The sequence below is a fragment of the Myxine glutinosa genome, chromosome 12, assembly GCF_964187855.1.
Source record: "Myxine glutinosa chromosome 12, kmMyxGlut1.1, whole genome shotgun sequence".
In the NCBI taxonomy this organism is placed as follows: domain Eukaryota; kingdom Metazoa; phylum Chordata; class Myxini; order Myxiniformes; family Myxinidae; genus Myxine; species Myxine glutinosa.
In genome coordinates, this window is record NC_136272.1 from 31,180,384 (window position 1) to 31,198,403 (window position 18,020).

General features: G+C 47.2%; 1 protein-coding gene across 1 annotated transcript in view; it reads left to right on the forward strand.

The window, feature by feature from the left end:
- RPA3 (replication protein A3) overlaps positions 1-18,020 on the forward strand; it is a 51,558-nt gene that overhangs the window by 22,852 nt on the left and 10,686 nt on the right. Inside the window, exon 2 of the mRNA XM_068132841.2 lies at positions 14,180-14,254. Coding sequence (XP_067988942.1) covers positions 14,180-14,254 — 75 coding nt within the window. The remainder of the gene's footprint in view (positions 1-14,179; positions 14,255-18,020) is intronic.

Here is an 18,020-nt window from a genome sequence, read left to right on the forward strand (position 1 = left end):
TAATAAATTGGTGCCTTTGCTTAGAGCAGTGCGTTTTGACTCCATCAGCTGGGGCATATTAACGGGGACTGCAAATTGAACGCAGGAAGTACCAGCTGATAGTGCCGGCATTATAACAACAATAACCACCTTTTAGAGGCCATTTTTCCCCGCAAAGCGGGGGTTGGCCTTTTTCGGGAACCGTGATTCATAATTTCGAATGATTCATAATTCATAATAATTCAGCGATCGACCGAGATTCGAACCCAGGATCCTAGGATCCTAAGCCGGCACCCTAGCCGCTAGCCCAACACCAGGGTGTAAAACGGCATTCAGGCATTCACGGCATTCAGCATTCACGGCATTCACGGCATTCATGGCATTCAGGTATGATAATTTGATTACCTACACAGTGCAACCCACTCATGGGGAAATTATCGACTTCCTGAGTAAGTGACCTCGGACCACTGGAGTTAATATTTAAAAGTACCCAAACACAGGGAGGTCATAACACTGGTGTCAGGAGTGGGATTTTGAGCTTGTTGTCCTTAAAGGGAGGGACAAATTTTGATTGTTGGAGGTACCATGGATCAGATACAGCAATTGAGGACCAGCATGACAGAGGACGAGGGGGCTGAAATAACTCAAAGGGCCCTCAAAAGAGGAGGGTAGCAGCCGGTGGAGTCGAGTCGGGAGTGGGGAATTTGGAAATGCTACTGCAGCTTCTGATCACGCATACATAATAAATAAATAAAAAACAAATGAAATGCCCAGAGTGCTGCGATGCAAAAGATGAACGTCAAATTTTGTACATTTTTACTAAAATGAACCATGACTTTGACATAAGATTTGAGTTTTTTTTTTTCTGTGGCACAGGATTCCCTTCAAATTGTCTGCAGGGTTGAGGGGACTGTTGTCATGGGGACAGTGAGGAAGGAGTACCACACACGAACGTGACATCACATGTGGCATTTAGAGTGAGGAGGAAAACCTGTAGGCATATTTTGAAGAATTTCAATGTTTATCCAGGTTGAACGGAGAGGTGGCAGGGTGAAAAACAGCTGCTTTTTATTACCTCCGTCACCAAAGGTGTATGGAGGATATGTTTTCACCCCTGTCTGTCTGTTTGTCCATTTGTTTGTTTGTGAATATATCTCAAAAAGTTGTGGACGGATACAGTCGAAATTTGGTCGAGAGGTAGCGTATATGAAAAGGACGAAATGATTAGATTTTGGTGAATATCCGGATTCGGATCCGGCTAGTAGAATCTTTTAAGTGATTCTTCACCATTGGGAGATAGGGCTTAAAACGATACATAGCAGGATATATCAAAAAGTTGTCGACGGATTTGGACGAAACTTGGTGGACAACAGGTTGTGTGTGTGTGACAAGGAAGAATCGATTCGATTTTGGTGAAGATCCGGATCCAGCTAGTAGAATTTATAAAGTGATTCTTCACCATTGGCAGATGATATCTCAAAAAGTGGTGGACGAATGATTTTGATTAAATGTGATGGTCTGGTCTACTCTGGGATACAAAACGTAAACTGTTCACCTGGCAGAGGTATGCTCTCTACTGAGTGCCGTTCTAGTTTTTTAAATAAATTGTATGCGGAGTAAAGGCTCGTGGAAGAGCTAGAACACTGTACGGATCAGGATGCAACAGAACAAAAGGAATAGTGGAGAGATAGAGAGGGAAAACACCAACAGCACGGTTGAAGGACAAAATAGAGGGAGACTTAGACAAACAATGGGTGTGGGGAGGAATGAGTGGGCAGGGGAGAGTAGCATCGCTGAGGCTGAATACTTGGCCAGAAGAGCCAATGAGTTACGAGTTAGTAGCGCAATGCCTTCATAGATGTTTTGGGCAGGAACAGCTGGCCTAGCTGGTGTGGGTGCAGCTCACTCAGTGGAAATTGTGGCCCCAAAAACATTTCAGAATTTGACTGGTGATGCAGAACGTTTCGTAAAGCTTGTCTACCCAAGCGTGAATAGACTTGGATTTGAACATCTGACCTGTGAAGACTTTATAACAGCTATCGATGAGGAATTGCAGTTTCGTACTCTCCCTCAGCGGTATCAGGGGGTGTTTGGCAGCCAAAGAGATTGCTTCGGAATTGGTCTTCATCAATGCACGTTGAACTCCCAGTACGCAAAGGGTGGAGATTTGCGAGGTACAAAGCTCCGAGAACAGGTATTAGTGATGGAGCTGCAGAAAAACGACCCTCTGGTAGTAATGGGTAGGGAGAAAGCAGTGTCTTAAAGTGGGGGATTTAAAGACTTGATAATATGATACGACGGGGTTTTGAGACTTTACAGGGACTATAAATATGACAGTCGTGGGAGGACAGCATGCCTCCTAATAACCCAAAAAGGATCCCTCGCATATGTTGGCATTACGGGAGACAGGGCCGCATGTGGGCGGTACAAGTGACAGCGAAGGCCAGCAGAAGAATTGGGGCTGACCCAGGAGGCTACTGAAACCTCTGCAGGAGTTAGGCCGAGAGGAATGGAGGGGGAAGAGAGGGAAATGTAGAAAGAATAGGTGGAAAACGATTGTCACCAGGTCGGAGTTGGTACCGTTTAAAATTTGGGAATTTATTCTGGAGCCATTAGATTATGTTTGGCTGGGACGGAGTATTTAATATGAAAGCATGGGTGGCAAAACTATGCGTTGCCCATTTGATTGGGATAAACTTTCTGTGGCTAAAAGCAGCTGTCAGTTAGATTTTGATCAATTGAGCTTGAAGATGGGCATCATTGCAGTGCCATTTGAGGAGAGAGAGAAGGGGAAGCGCAGTAGCCACTAACCAGCCTACCTCGATAATCATAGCATGACCTGAGTGAATGTGATGATAGGACTGGTGTGATCGAGTCTGTATCAGAAAAAAGGGTTTGGTAGATTCAGTTTGCCATTTGCTTTGGTTAAATCATGGTGTTGAAGTGGGGATGAAATTGTGTTATGGTTGCAATTGCACCCATTCGGTGGTGGATCTGGCACGCCTCTTGTCTTCTCATTTTGGAAGCTTGGGAGGTCGTCTTCGAGGATGTAGCTAGAATTGGCTGAGATGGAAGAGAATCTCGTCTTTCTGGGAGAAGTGATGTCGCGGGATTCAAAAAGAAAGGAGGAAATTATGTTGATGGAGAGCTTAGGTGGGAAATAAATCGTCGACAGGAAGGCAGTCTGGTGAGAGGTGGAGTGTAGAGCGGTTGGGGGGAGGTGGTGGGGGAAAATGTCTTCCAGAATGGGGAAGACACACTGAGCAAGAGGGTAGGGTTGGGAAGAGTTAATGTAAATAATAAGGATTATGTGTGAGGATGTAACATGAGTTGTGGGTGCATGGCCTGCGTAAAGCTCTGAAAGGAGGAATAAAATTGAACAGCCTAAGGAAGGCAGTTCCACAAATGGAAGAAAAGGGAAACAAAAGTTTTGAGGTGTGAAGTGAGCCTGGATTTTGGAAGTTTAACCAGGAGTGGCTTTTTGGTCTGAGATATGTTTGTTTATTACCTCTGCCACCAAACGTGGGTGAAGGTTATGTTTTCACCTTGTCTGTCTGTTTATCTGTGAACAGGATATCTAAAAAAAAAAGTTGTGGACATATTCGGACGAAATTTGTTGGACAGGTTGGGTATGTGACAAGGAAGAACTGATTCAATTTTGGAGAAAATTCGAATCCTGATCCGGATGACAGAATTTTTAAAGTGATTCTTCACCATTGAGAGATCGGGCTAAAAACGATATACAGGGTGGTCCAGAAACCCTGGGCACATTTTGAAGAACGATACCTGTAACAAACAACTAAGTTTATTATTGTTCTTTGGCGCAAAACAAAACACGATACAAGTGTTTTGTGTTACAAGTTATGATCATTTTCCAAAAACGAATTTGTTTAATGTTGTAACCACAAGTTTTGGAAAGACACTTACCTGTCTGGTTGCCTCTTGATACTAGTTTTGTGAAATATAATTGTTAATTTGGAATGTAATCCGCTTGGGTCGTGGATATGGCTGCATCATAGCTTACATGTGTGTATATATGTATATGTATATATATTGTGTGTATATATGTATATGTATATATATTGTGTGTATATATATGTATATATATATATATATATATATATATATATATATATATATATATATATATATATATATATATATATATATATATATATATATATATATATATATATATATATATATATATATACATACATACATACATACATACATATATATATTGTTACGGTTCGCGGTTAAGGATGTTATATTTGCCGAGCGGAGGCCCCGCGGCCGAACAGTTTTTCCCAACTCACCCGATTCACCCAGACGTTGGCCGTATCGTGCCACAGCTATTCAATATGGAAACCTCTAAAGCGACCGAATGTAAAGAGGAAGAAGAAGAAGACGTACGGAGGAATAACAGGTTTTATTAATTATTTTCACAAGCCAAAGCAAAGAGATCAGTTGGTTATATACAGAAAATGGAAGGAGCAGGCACACAGTGAAATCTTTAGCTTACCTATACAAGCTTAATTAATAAACCCCAGGACAACGTTAAAGACAGACGGACGATCACACTTACACGGGGAAATGCAGGCAGGAATGAATGGCTTGGAGATGGGTGGCTTTTAGAGGCAAGGAAGGTTCAGCGGGTACTGGGCACGGTCGGGCCAGAAGGCACCGCCGTCAAGAAGCCGAGCTTTGGTCCCAAACTGCGCGGGCGAAGTTCCTTTCTCTGTACTGCTGCCTCGTGCGCTCCTTGCGTTTCTCCAGTCCGCTTTTCCTGCAGCGCGGCACGTTTCACGGCGGCTCGGTCACACCTGCTCGTCTCCAGCGCATCTCCTGGACCCATCTCCGTAAAAGCTCATCTCGTATCTCCTTGGGAGCGTCCCGCGGCGGGTTATATAGGCCCCGCCCTTCACCCTTTGCGAACCTCCCCCAAACGTTCTCTCTCCGCCCTCTCAAGCCAAACCCCTCGTTCTGGGTTGGATGAGCGGGGCCGACTTACTCCTCCCCTCTATGACGAGGTGGAGACCCGCCTTTCTTCTTCGGCGTTACCTCGTGCGTAATGGAGTCAAATGCAGCAAAGTGGACGGCAGATGGAAATGCAGCAAAGTGCCTAAAGAGGCAATTGCAGCAAAGTGGCGAACCTGGCACTTGGAAGCTGCCATGGGGCGTCAGAGGGCCTACTCTTATTTAATTCGGTGCAATGAAGAGTCAAACTAGTGGGAAACACATCCTTAGCCTACACAGAGAATAAGGGACTAACTATTTAAAAGGATATATCGTGTCCTGTGTGTAGGTTTATGGAATTAACTAAGAGGACGAGCTGCGACCATTCTTTACATTACGAGGGTCAGTTACACACAACAAAACCATACTTTTCACATTCGTTACACTTTCTCAAAATTGTTACACTTCTCAAATCCGTTACACTTCTCAAATTCGTTACACTGCACCCTCCTTTCTTCAGACCCGTGCTCGGGCCTACAAAACTTTAACTTAGTGTGACACGTAGGTGTAATTCCCTCTACAATTAACCTGACCCTGAGTGTGACAATTTTAAAACACAAATAAATATGTCCCCCTGCTGCATTGCACCCTGCCTAACAGATTTGTGCCCACAGGATAACCGAATTACGGAATTGTTTTCAAGCTATACATTTACGGTGGGGAGCATTATTTACAGTGATGTTCTTTCTTATTTACAACGCAACCCAGGACCTGTGTTTTTTTTTCTTTTCTTTTTAGGGAAACAAAGAGAAGGAAATTCCTCTTGGGAGGGAGGAGACAGCACGCATTGCATCGATGCACCAGTACCAATAACACCAAAGCACCCAAAAGCACCCAAACGCACCAACCAGTGCACAGTCATTACTGTTTGCAATAAACACACAAAAAAAACAACTGGTGGTGGTCTTCTTCTTCTCTGCTGGGCCGATGTTCTTCCCGATGTCTTCTTGCTTCATGCGGCCTACTTGGACATATAAAAAGCACAAACCGTGTCCATTTTTATTTAGGGCCACAGGGGCCAACTAAGGGTGGTCCACCTGTTTGGCATAGGTGCCACCTTACCGAGGTCCGCAAGCAAGATTCCTTGGCCACTATGGCCGGTCTCCAACAGAGGTGCCCTGCCTCAGAACCTGGGGTCCATCAAGTGGTACTTGGCCGTAGAACAGCGGTCCATAAAGTGGTACATCAATGCAATGCATGCTGGTTGAGAGGGTCCTGGCACACAAGACGACCTCCGCACGCTCCCCTCAACACCCAGTGGCGCACAGTCCTCAGGTGGGAGACAAAAGGGGGGGGAAACAGATGAGCGAGGGGTAAGGTCACAAGGGTACACATCAATAAGGCAATGCAGGGCGAAATGCGTACGGAGAGCGAAGTGAGAAAGCTCGTCCCTACCGTACGTCACCCCCCCCTGTCACCTACACTACCCTTGCCCTCACCCCATATTTACAAAATCTACACATTTACAAATTCGTCACTACTGTCACGTCTTCCCCATATTTCTTCAATACCAAATTCGTCTCCACAATCCCTCTATCCAAAATTTGCCATCACCCAATTCATCATCAATCCTCATAAGGAGGAAGAGATGGAACATCAAGCACAATGTCACACCCACGTCATGATGCGTCTCACATTCCAAAACATTTGCACATAAAAATAATAAAAACAACCTGGCATGGTGTGGAGGTACGTCATCTCAGGTGAGTGGATGGTGCAAGGAGATTTTCATCCTAACTACTTTCTAAATGACATTAACACACTTTACACTACCCGGGGTCTTTCCCTGCCAATCCATTGGCCAACTTACACAATGGGTTCTAAAAACCAATTCCCATTGACCAAACTGTGGTGCTTCTCAATTTGGGGTCTCACTCCCCCGATTCATCTCCCGGTGCCCTTGCACAATTTCTGGGCTGAGACGTGTAGCTCTCCCAGCAGGTCTACCCACCTGCACACCTCCACCACTGTAGTTGCTACCCGAGCTTACCTAGCTCCTCACCCTAACCTAACTAACTGGGGAAGGCCCCTCCTGGCTCTGTCACCCCACTCGGTGCCCTCTGGCACTGGGCTACCCGGGTCCGTCCTCCGGATCCTCGAACCCCATCCACAACTACCGGCTCCCAGAGCCCACCTGCGGCCTCACCTGGCCGACATCCTCACAGTGGTGGAGTGCCCAAACCAACTACACACACTAACAGGCTACACGCCCAGCCATTTCCACAACACTAATGCACCCATCCAAATACCATTCTTCCACCACGCACCACATATGCCAATATCCAACCACAATTTACCTATACCCTCTACCTAACACTTACACTACCCTCCCCGGGTATTCGTGATGGGGGTCCATCCTTCCCCCATTCACACCTTCGCACCATCCACTCCACTCCATAGTTTCCACCATACTCACTCCACGACCATCCATTCCAATACTCCATATACTCCATACCATTTATTCCATACACCTGTTCTCCATTCACCTGTCGTTGCACACCTGTGCAATCTTACATGGTGCCACCTGCACCCTCCTTCCTTCCTGGACCCTTTGGTCACTACAACACTCATCACCATCACTCACTCATACACTGCTCCATACACCTGTCCAGTTGCACACCTGTGCAATCACACCTGTTCCTCACACTTTTCACAATACACTTCCAATCCTCAAACACACGGCATCATCTCATCTAACTACTCCCCTCTAAAACTTGCGCTTCCCAGTCGTCCCTTTAAACTATTGCGCTCCCTCGTCATTATCATCCACTCTAAACTACCTGCGTCCCCACTACAGGTGTCATTGTCACTACCTAATCTTAACGTCACCTAAGGTCATCTTCTAGGTCCCTACACATTATCCAAACCCTCCCTCGGCGAGCTTACACTGCCATAAACCCCATAAATCTAGTGCTCCTTTGCCCCCGCTGTGAGGGATGGTGGATTGGCCATCCCATCACATGGGGCATCTCAAACTATAAATTTTGCACATCAAATTTCAACAAATCAAAAATTTGCCAATCACTACCCATCATCTGCCAATCATTACTGCCAATCCTTTGCCAATCATCAAATTTTGCCTTTTTCTAATTTTGGGTCCAAAACACTAACCTCATCACCCGTCTACTTACTAGATCCTCTCGGTGCGCCAATTCACTTCCACAGCCCGGCTTCGTAAAGCCGAGCAATGAATGCGTGTTGTTTGGTGCCGGCGGCTGGATGCGTCCGGCACTCCGTGCAGGGAAGGGCGCTTACCCGGGCCGAGATCCCATGCACCACCTCGGCACGGAGCCATCCCATGGCCCGATCTCGACCTGCCGGAACGCCTCAACAAAAGGGGGTCGCATGACGACCCTTCCTATCGGGCTGCCCGTTCCGCCTAGCGGAGCACGGACGCGGCCGTTCCAAACGCGGCCCAGCGTGGATCACATACGGCGGTCCTTTCGAACCCGCCGTGGTTCGGATCCCCGCTGGTCCTCGCGGCACGCGAAGCTGCCCGACGCGCACCGAGGGCCCGATTCGGCTAAATGTCGTTCTAACCGCTAACCCGGTTACCGTCGATGCCTCACCTGCATGCTTACACGCATACGCTACCCCTTTCACCCTCACTGAGCTCGATGCTCCAACGCCGCCCGTACACCCCGCATACTTCGTTATTTCACTCGTTCTTTCGCTCACAGACTTGGTCACACACCTGACCACCGAACACCTTGGCACACACTCGTCGTTCGCACACCTCACCAACACACCTCCGCGCCCCCTCCTCGGTCACCTCCTCCGTGACAATCACAGGTGTGCTCTCACTCGCACACCCAACCACGTGCCTCACTACCAACTCAAGTGTGCATTCCCACACACGCTCTACCATTCCAGGTGTGCATCCTTCCATTCCAGGTGTACATCCTCTCTCACCTGTCACAACCAACTCACGCTCCGTGTCACTCTCACTACTTTCACCACCACTCTTGACAACGCACTCACCCTTACTCTCGACAGCGCACTCACCCTTACTCTCGCCAGCGCACTCTTTCCTCATGCACCTGTCCGTTACACACCTTTCTCGCGCACACTCTTCCATTACACCCTCTGTAACACTCACCACAGGTGTGCATTCTCCCTCACTCTTGACAGCGCACTCTTTCTTCATGCACCCGTCCGTTACACACCTTTCTCGCGCATCCTCTTGCGCACACTCTCTCGTTACTTCCTCCGTAACACTCACCACAGGCGTGCATTCTGCCGTTACATCCTCTGTAACACTCCTCACTACGCGCTTCCATGTGCTCCCTCGCACAGGCGCCACTACCGACTCACTCTCGACAGTACACTCACTCTTCGGCGCGCACTTTTTTCTGACACATCCCAGAGTCGGACATTCTCGCACACCTCCTCCTTCGCACACCGTACCTGTCGCACACTTCACCAACGGCCTCTCACGAACACCCGGGTCCAAAGCAACCCCCAAGCCGACTGAAGCTCCCCCCACATCATATACATTTCCACGTATATTGCCACTCACCTTGGCACCTCGTCTCCACACCTCCTTCGCCACCTGCAAACTCTTTATTTGGTTAGCGAGCACATCATCACGATTTGAGCACCGACCTTGTACATATTCCATCACTTCCTCCTGTATTTCTCTCTTAGTTTCTGTCCGTCTCTTCTTCATTTCACTCACCTCTTCTTCCACTTCCTCTAATTTTTGCTTCACCTCTTTTATTTCCCGGTGCGTCTCCTCAAGTTCGTCCTCTAAGGCTATCTTGACCGTCTCTATGTGCGTCCTCACCTGCTGGTCCTTCGTCTCCATTACCTCTGTCACCTCGTCCAACCTCATTGTCAGTCCCTCACGTACCATCTGACATTGCCTCTGTGTCGCTATCAAGTCATTTTTAATGTCGTTTTGTGTCGCTTTTAACCCTCCTAGTATAGTCTAGTAGGAAGACTAGGTCCCCCTGCACCCCCCGGAGATATACTTCTAATCAGTGTTTCTAGATTGGAAAAAATGTGTAGAAAATGACTAGCTATGGCCCCAAGCTGAAAAAATGTCCCACATACCATTCTTATGCAAATTACTGCTGCAAATTTTATGCAAAATTATGCAAATTTTATGCAAATTTTTGATGAGGAGTAGAGTTGAGGGGTCTTTGAGGGCTTCATCGAGGTGCTCTCGGTTGCAAGACTGGGTCATTCTGAGAAGCACAGCAGGGTCAGAGATCATGATGTTCTCCTCCTCAGTGAATCTCTCCATCAACAGCCTCTCCATTGCCTCACACACTGTTTTGAGGCAAAAGAGGGACTTTGCGTAGGCCTTTCCACTGAGAACACCTTTGAGAGATCCACTTGTTACTAGTTGTGCCTCAAAGAGAATCTCTGCATATCCAGAACCACGCATCTTGTGTCCAGTGAGCATCCCGATGTAGTTCATGGATGTGTGGAAGGGTCCAATCGTTACTACATGACTAGCAAATTCATTTGGCCAGCGCCAGATGATGGGAAGGGCTTTCATGCAGACACCCAGATCAAATGTATTCAGGACCCATCTCTGACCCACCTCAGCAGTTGCTGCCTCGGAACGCTTCAGTAGCTCACGAACAACTGCGTTGTCTGTGATCGGTTGGTGGATAGGCGTGCAGTAGTCGACTGTTGATTTGCTGGGTGGGGGAGAACCAGTTGCAGAGGTGAAACCCCCTAGCCCAGGCACAGGCTGCAGGCCTGCAGGCCAGACTAGTACCGCAGTGTTCCTTTGAACCTGCTCCACTAACTCCGTCTGTCCCACCGTCAGCTGTTCCACCTCCTCCGTCAGGTCCTCTATGCCCCCTTGTAACCTCACCGTATTATTCCTCACCTCTTTCTCCATACGCTTTTCACCTCTCTTTACCTCCTCGCGTACCCCCGAGACCTCCTCACTTACACCTCGTCGTATCTCCTCCTTCATCTCCTCCATCTCTTTTGTAGATGCCACCCTCATCTGTCCCAATTCATCCCTCTGAGCATCCAATTTACTTTCTAACCCGATTTTCACCTCCTCTATCTGGTTCCCCATCTGTTCGATTTCCCGGGCGGATTGCTCCCCTATTGCCCGCAATTTGTCTTCCATCCTATTTTCTAGCCCCTCTAACCCATTTTTCACCCCCTCTATCTGATTTTCCTGGGCAGCCATTCTATTTTCCACCCCCGTTAACCCATGTTTCACCCCCTCTATCCCATTGTCTAATCCCTCAAATTTCTTGTCTAAACCCTCAAATTTCTTGTCTAAACCCTCAAATTTAGCTTCTAGCCGTTCCCCCATTTCTCCCATTTTGCCCCCCATTTCGCCCATTTTGCCCCCCATTTCGCCCCCCAATTGCTCACTCTGAGCCCTCGCTTCGTCCCTCATTACCCCCAATTGCTCACTCTGAGCTCTCGCTTCGTCCCTTATTTGCTCACCCATTTTGGCTTCCAATCGCTCACTCTGAGCCCTCGCTTCGTCCCTTATTTGCTCACCCATTTTGGCTTCCAATCGCTCACTATTCTTGTCCATAAGGGCCTTCATTTGTATCATAAAAAGGTTCAAATCCACCGGTGGCGCTGCTACGGTCGCGGGCGTGGCAAAATTTGGTGCCGCTACACCCACGTGCGTGAGGACGCCATTTTGCGCGCCTGAAACCTCCTCAACCACCTCCTCCATATACATTTCCCCGAGGTCCTGGGTCGATTCTACCCCGTCTATCTCTCCCACCGGCATCCCGTCGCCTTGACCAGCCATGGCGCGATTTCAAAATTCGGGTTTTGTAAAACAAAAGCAATTTCGGTACTTTGTAATTTTGAGGGCGTTAAACGCTTCAGGTCCGAATCCGACACACCTGACACCAATTGTTACGCCAATTGTACAATTGTGTCCAAAATTTGGGCTAAATGAATTTAGTCCCAGGTCCGAATCCGACACTCCTGACACCAATTGTTACGGTCCGCGGTTAAGGATGTTATATTTGCCGAGCGGAGGCCCCGCGGCCGAACAGTTTTTCCCGACTCACCCGATTCACCCAGACGTTGGCCGTATCGCGCCACAGCTATTCAATATGGAAACCTCTAAAGCGACCGAATGTAAAGAGGAAGAAAAAGAAGACGTACGGAGGAATAACAGGTTTTATTAATTATTTTCACAAGCCAAAGCAAAGAGAGCAGTTGGTTATATACAGAAAATGGAAGGAGCAGGCACACAGTGAAATCTTTAGCTTACCTATACAAGCTTAATTAATAAACCCTCAGGACAACGTTAAAGACAGACGGACGATCACACTTACACTGGGAAATGCAGGCAGGAATGAATGGCTTGGAGATGGGTGGCTTTTAGAGGCAAGGAAGGTTCAGCGGGTACTGGGCACGGTCGGGCCAGAAGGCACCGCCGTCAAGAAGCCGAGCTTTGGTCCCAAACTGCGCGGGCGAAGTTCCTTTCTCTGTACTGCTGCCTCGTGCGCTCCTTGCGTTTCTCCAGTCCGCTTTTCCTGCAGCGCGGCACGTTTCACGGCGGCTCGGTCACACCTGCTCGTCTCCAGCGCATCTCCTGGACCCATCTCCGTAAAAGCTCATCTCGTATCTCCTTGGGAGCGTCCTGCGGCGGGTTATATAGGCCCCGCCCTTCACCCTTTGCGAACCTCCCCCAAACGTATATATATATATATAATACACACACACACACACACACACACGTCAGTCTCACGGTTATATGTGCGCTGAGTGGGTTCATTATGCGACTTCATACCATCAGTGGGGAGCCTGGTGTTGGCTGAGCGGTTATGGTGCCGGCTTAGAATCCTAGGATCCTGGGTTAGAATCCCGGTCGATCGCTGAATTAACGCCAGGGGGGTTGACTCAGCCTGTCATCCTTCCGAGGTCGGCAAATTGAGTACCAATTCACTGGTAATCCCCTGTGTGTCGCAAGATGCGACTAACAGGGTTGGCGGCAGGAAGAGCATCCGGCCATAAAACATTGCTTAAAAAGGGAACCATGGTGCCCCAAAAAGGCCAACTCCTGCTCTGCAGGGAAAAATGGCCTCTAAAGGTGGTTCATACCATCAGTGGGGAACCGCCAGTAGTGTGTCCCATACAGCTACTGCTGCACCTTACTGGGAGTGATAAGCACCGCCTGCCACACGGCAACATTATCTCTGGTATCCACTCACTATATAGAGTCGACCTGGATGCGGTTGGGAGTAACTAATTAGTATCTGTAATTTTGTGCTCCAACCTAATGAGCGAACGTCATGACGTCATCGCCACGTATGCCCGCATTCCCTGCCAAGCTCCAGAGGAGCCATCTAGCAGTGCGTCATTATGGATTATAAATTCAGATACTGTCACAAGTGTATGCAAAACCCAAAGTTGCCGACCTGGCTTCGCCCTTGTTGGGGCTTCATCAGGGCAACGCAGTGAGCCTTCCATACACTTGTGACTCTGAAAACCTTCTGGTTATATATCAGTCATTATGCGACTTCATACCATCAGTGGGGAACGCCAGTAAGGTGTCCCATACAGCTGTATGGAAGGCTCACTTTGTGGCTTTAACTCGGAGGCATCCACATGGTACTTTATTTGTGTCACAAATAAACAATTTGCAGTATGTTGGCCTGATGAGCACATAACAAGGGAGAAATCTAGATCAACATCTCTGCATTTGTCTATTTGTGACCATAGAGCTTTAATCTCAGTCTGCAAATAATTGAATACCACGCGGATGCCTCCTAGTTTGGAGGTGATGTGTTGGTATAATTTATGTACATGCCGTCAGTGTCATGTCATAGCGTTAGTGTGCTTCTTCGGTTAAATATATATATCCGGAATATCCGGATGTGGATCTATACATTTTTCTGTCTATCCCGTAATGATGTGTGGCAAGATGTTTTATTTGGTGTGTCTATTCTTCAAATTTTCTTGAACATAAATTGCAAAAGGACGATCTGTAAGGTTTCCCCTAATTACAAACCATCAGACTATACAGTACTAGTTTCTGTCCAGAAATCTTTTCGATTGTCTGAAACTCGAGGACATTGTCTTGAACTCTGACTGTGGCCCATTTGAAACTGAAATGGATTAATCTATGTTTGCGTTTCCATTTCAACAAGAGGGAATTGTCCAGATCCCTCTGATTCAAACTCTTTGCTCCTTGTTTGTTGAGCTCTGTGACGGCTTGCTTTTGCTGCAGGTGCAGCCATCTGGGAAGAGTTTCACAATGAGTGATGCTGAAGGCAAGCACGTGACTGTAGAGATGCACATGCCGGTAAGACGATGTTGTTGTTATTACCTGCGCCACTGAAGGTGAACAGATGTTGTTTTCACCCCTGTCTGTCTGTCTGTGAACAGGATATCTCAAAAAGTTATTGACTGATTCAGACGAAACTTGGTGGACAGGTTGGGTGTGTGCCATGGATGAATTGATTAGATTTTGGTGAAGATCCAGATTCAGATCTGGATAAAATAATTTTAAAGTGAATCTTCATCAATGAGCGATAGGGCCAAAAACGATACATTGCAGGATATCTCAAAAAGTGAGACGGATTTAGACGAAACTTGGTGGACAGGTTGGGTGTGTGACTTGCACTAATTTATTTGATGTTGGTGAAGATCCGGATCGGGATACAATAATTTTTAAAGTGAATCTTCACCATTGAGAGATCAGGCCCAAAACGATATCTATATATATTTATATTTATACATATATATATTGTCGTGTGACTATCCTGTGGTGAACACCGCAGGGTGCCACAGATGACCAAACAAGCTTAACAATCCGAGGCGGTCAGTCAAATATACTGGACAATACATGTGGGGAGAAGAGACCAAAAAGCGCTTACCTTCACCGATTCCACCGGTAGTCCTCAAACCTGCAATAATTAATCCAACCGACACAGGTTTAAAATGTACAAGAAAATGCCGGCTTTATTAACCAATATGCCGGTGACAAAGTAAAACACGGCCAAATAAAAATATAATGCCGAAACGGGACATCCCCACATACAGACTTGAATACAAACAATGGGATAAAATAACTGAAAATAAATACGTGTTGTTTGTGGGCACTTGGCTCAAATCGGCTGGTGTATTTATTCAGGAATCGTCAAAGATCATCTGAGGCTTTGGCGGGAAACGCACGTTTGTTGGTGCGAACTAGGCCTCACTCGCGGCCCACTAACTCCTGGCTCCGTGAGCGAAGCGAACGGACTTGGCGTGCAGCTTGCTTTTCCAGCCGCGCTTGTCCTCACGATCTCTGCATGGGAAACCGCAGTTCCCGGCCCGCAGTTCTGCCTCCTCACGACAACTAGTAAGATGTCGGAACACGACCATTTGCGATGAAGCTTCCTTGCGCAAGAGCAATAGCGACCGTTCACCAACAGTCCAGACCCAAGAGAAGAGAAAATGTCGGCACACGACCGTTCACCACCAGTTCCAAAACGAGAAGGGCGAAGGGCGTCGATGCTGAGAGAGCCAAAATGCGACCATTCGCTAACAAAGTCCAGAACGAGAAGACGCGAGAAGGGCAAATGTCCGCCGCTTCAACTATTTTGTACGCGCGGCTCTGGCGTCATCCATGCCTGCTTCATCAATCCCATGGTCCCTTCTTATCAGTCCTTGTGTCAATCAAATCCAGGTCCAATCACTGCTCTTTGAGACGTGGCTTCACGGAGCTTTTTGTGCTACTGTGCTCACCATGTCGGTGTTATCCACGGTAATGCTTCATGCCAGGCCCAAGAGTGAGCACAGTACGCAGTGGCAAGATCAACAATGTCCCAGCCGAAGAGAGTCAAAAACGAGTTCAGTGAACCCAGCAGAGAGAGACAGGCCCAGCGTCTGCAAAAACGTGTTCAATCTCCCATTGTTCACGGGAGGGGGGGAAATGTTGGAGGTGTCCTGGCTCCCGACTGGTGGAGCCCGTTACTCCGCCCCACAAGCTTCCCCAAAGTAACTTTCACCTGGTGCATTGACTGGCAAATTATCCCTTATGAGTGGAGGACCTATCTTTCCTTTCCCCAACACATAATGACATAACAACCTGAAATAAGGGAAAATGACTAAGATAATGGTCTGCTATGAAATAACTATTCTAAGGGACCTGTATAAAATTAAAAAAACACCTTTAGAGGCCATCGCGGGGGTTGGCCTTTTTCGGGCACCGTGGTTGTTGTTTTTTTTTTTTGGTCCCCTTTTTGAAGCAATGTTTTATGGCCGGATGCCCTTCCTGCCGCCAACCCTGTTTGTCGCCTTTTTACGACACACAGGGAATTACCAGTGAACTGGTACTCAATTAGCCGACCTCGGAAGGATGACAGGCTGAGTCAACCCCCCTGGCGTTAATTCAGCGATCGACCGGGATTCGAACCCAGGATCCTAGGATCCTAAGCTGGCACCCTAGCCGCTAAGCCAACACCAGGCTAATCCAACAGGCTAAGCCAACACCAGGCCGCTAAGCCAACACCAGGACCTGTATGGTGGCTGCTATTACTTTTTAGTGGTTTCCCAAAAACCGGAAAAAAAAATAAATATATATATATATTCATTCATTCATATTCATATATATATATACTATACAAGGAGCCGTGAGTAAAACCACCGTTTAGAGGCCATTTTTCCCCGCAAAGCAGGGGTTGGCCTTTTCGGGGACCGTGGTTGTTGTTTTTTGGTCCCCTTTTTGAAGCAATGTTTTATGGCCGGATGCCCTTCCTGCCGCCAACCCTTTTTGTCGCCTTTTACGACAAGCAGGGAATTACCAGTGAACTGGTACTCAATTTGCCGACCTCGGAAGGATGACAGGCTGAGTCAACCCCCCTGGCGTTAATTCAGCGATCGACCGGGATTCGAACCCAGGATCCTAGGATCCTAAGCTGGCACCCTAGCCGCTAGCCCAACACCAGGGACTGGTGTGAGTGTGCGTGCGAATTCCACCCGTTGGTTGGACAGTTTGCCTGACTCCTCCCACAATTTCTATACTACGGCCATCAATTTAGGAACCTTTTAAAAGCACCCTTTCTCTCAAACAGCACTTTTACTGTGGCAGTTATGCAGGTTTGCTATTATTTCCAACTATCTTCTTAAATTGTGAGTTGAATAGGTGACTGTGTCAACGGGTTTCTGTGAAGTCAGTGATAGCATGACAGGGAACATTAGCAGATTTCTTCGTAAAACCAAACCGATCAGAAAAGCTGATGCTGCACATGCTTGACAATCGACCATTCAAACTAATGATTCATCCAATATAAATTAGTTTTGGGATTTTGAACGGGGTGTGTACTTGCCATGCTCGGCCCACTTTGCGCTCCATGTTACGCAAGACGGTGCTTTTGTGGACGAGCTGTCACATTTCTTCATGGACTTGTAGGTTTTCTGGTCTCACGTAGGCCTATTTGTGAGTCTATAATTGGCTGTGAAATATTCATCTTGTGCACATTTCTGGCCTGCTTTCAAACACACACTGTTAAAGCAAGGAAGATGGGTGGCTCTGCCAGCAGCTGGCACGATTATGATCCATGTATGTTGTTGTTGAAATGGTGAAGACTTGTAAATGATGTAGTCTTGACAGCATTGCTGAGTTTGTAGATTGTGATTTATTGGTTTCTTGTAAGACGCAGGGTGACTATGTCACCTCTTTGGCATCGTTGTCTCTCCCTCTCCTCTCCAGGCCCCTAATCTGTTAAAAAAAATAAAAAATGAATGTGTGCCCACATTGCATCACTAATTTATTTTGAGAAATGAATGAAACCATTTTGTAATCAGATATGAGTAAATATTTTTTGCTGTACACCAATATACAAGGGAGAAGGGGTTTGGGGAAAGAGGGAGGTAAACGAAATTTGAGGGAAGGAAGCATCAGAGCAGCAAATTCTCCTCTGATCCTATTTCGTAGGAGTTGAACCGAGATGAGACAACTTCGTTACAGCAAGTACACTACATCAGAGCTGGGGAAAAGTGAGAATAAAAGGGGGGATACAGTATTTTGGAGAAAGGGAATAGGAGAGGGAAAGGAATATTGCATATATACACTGTAGAGTCAG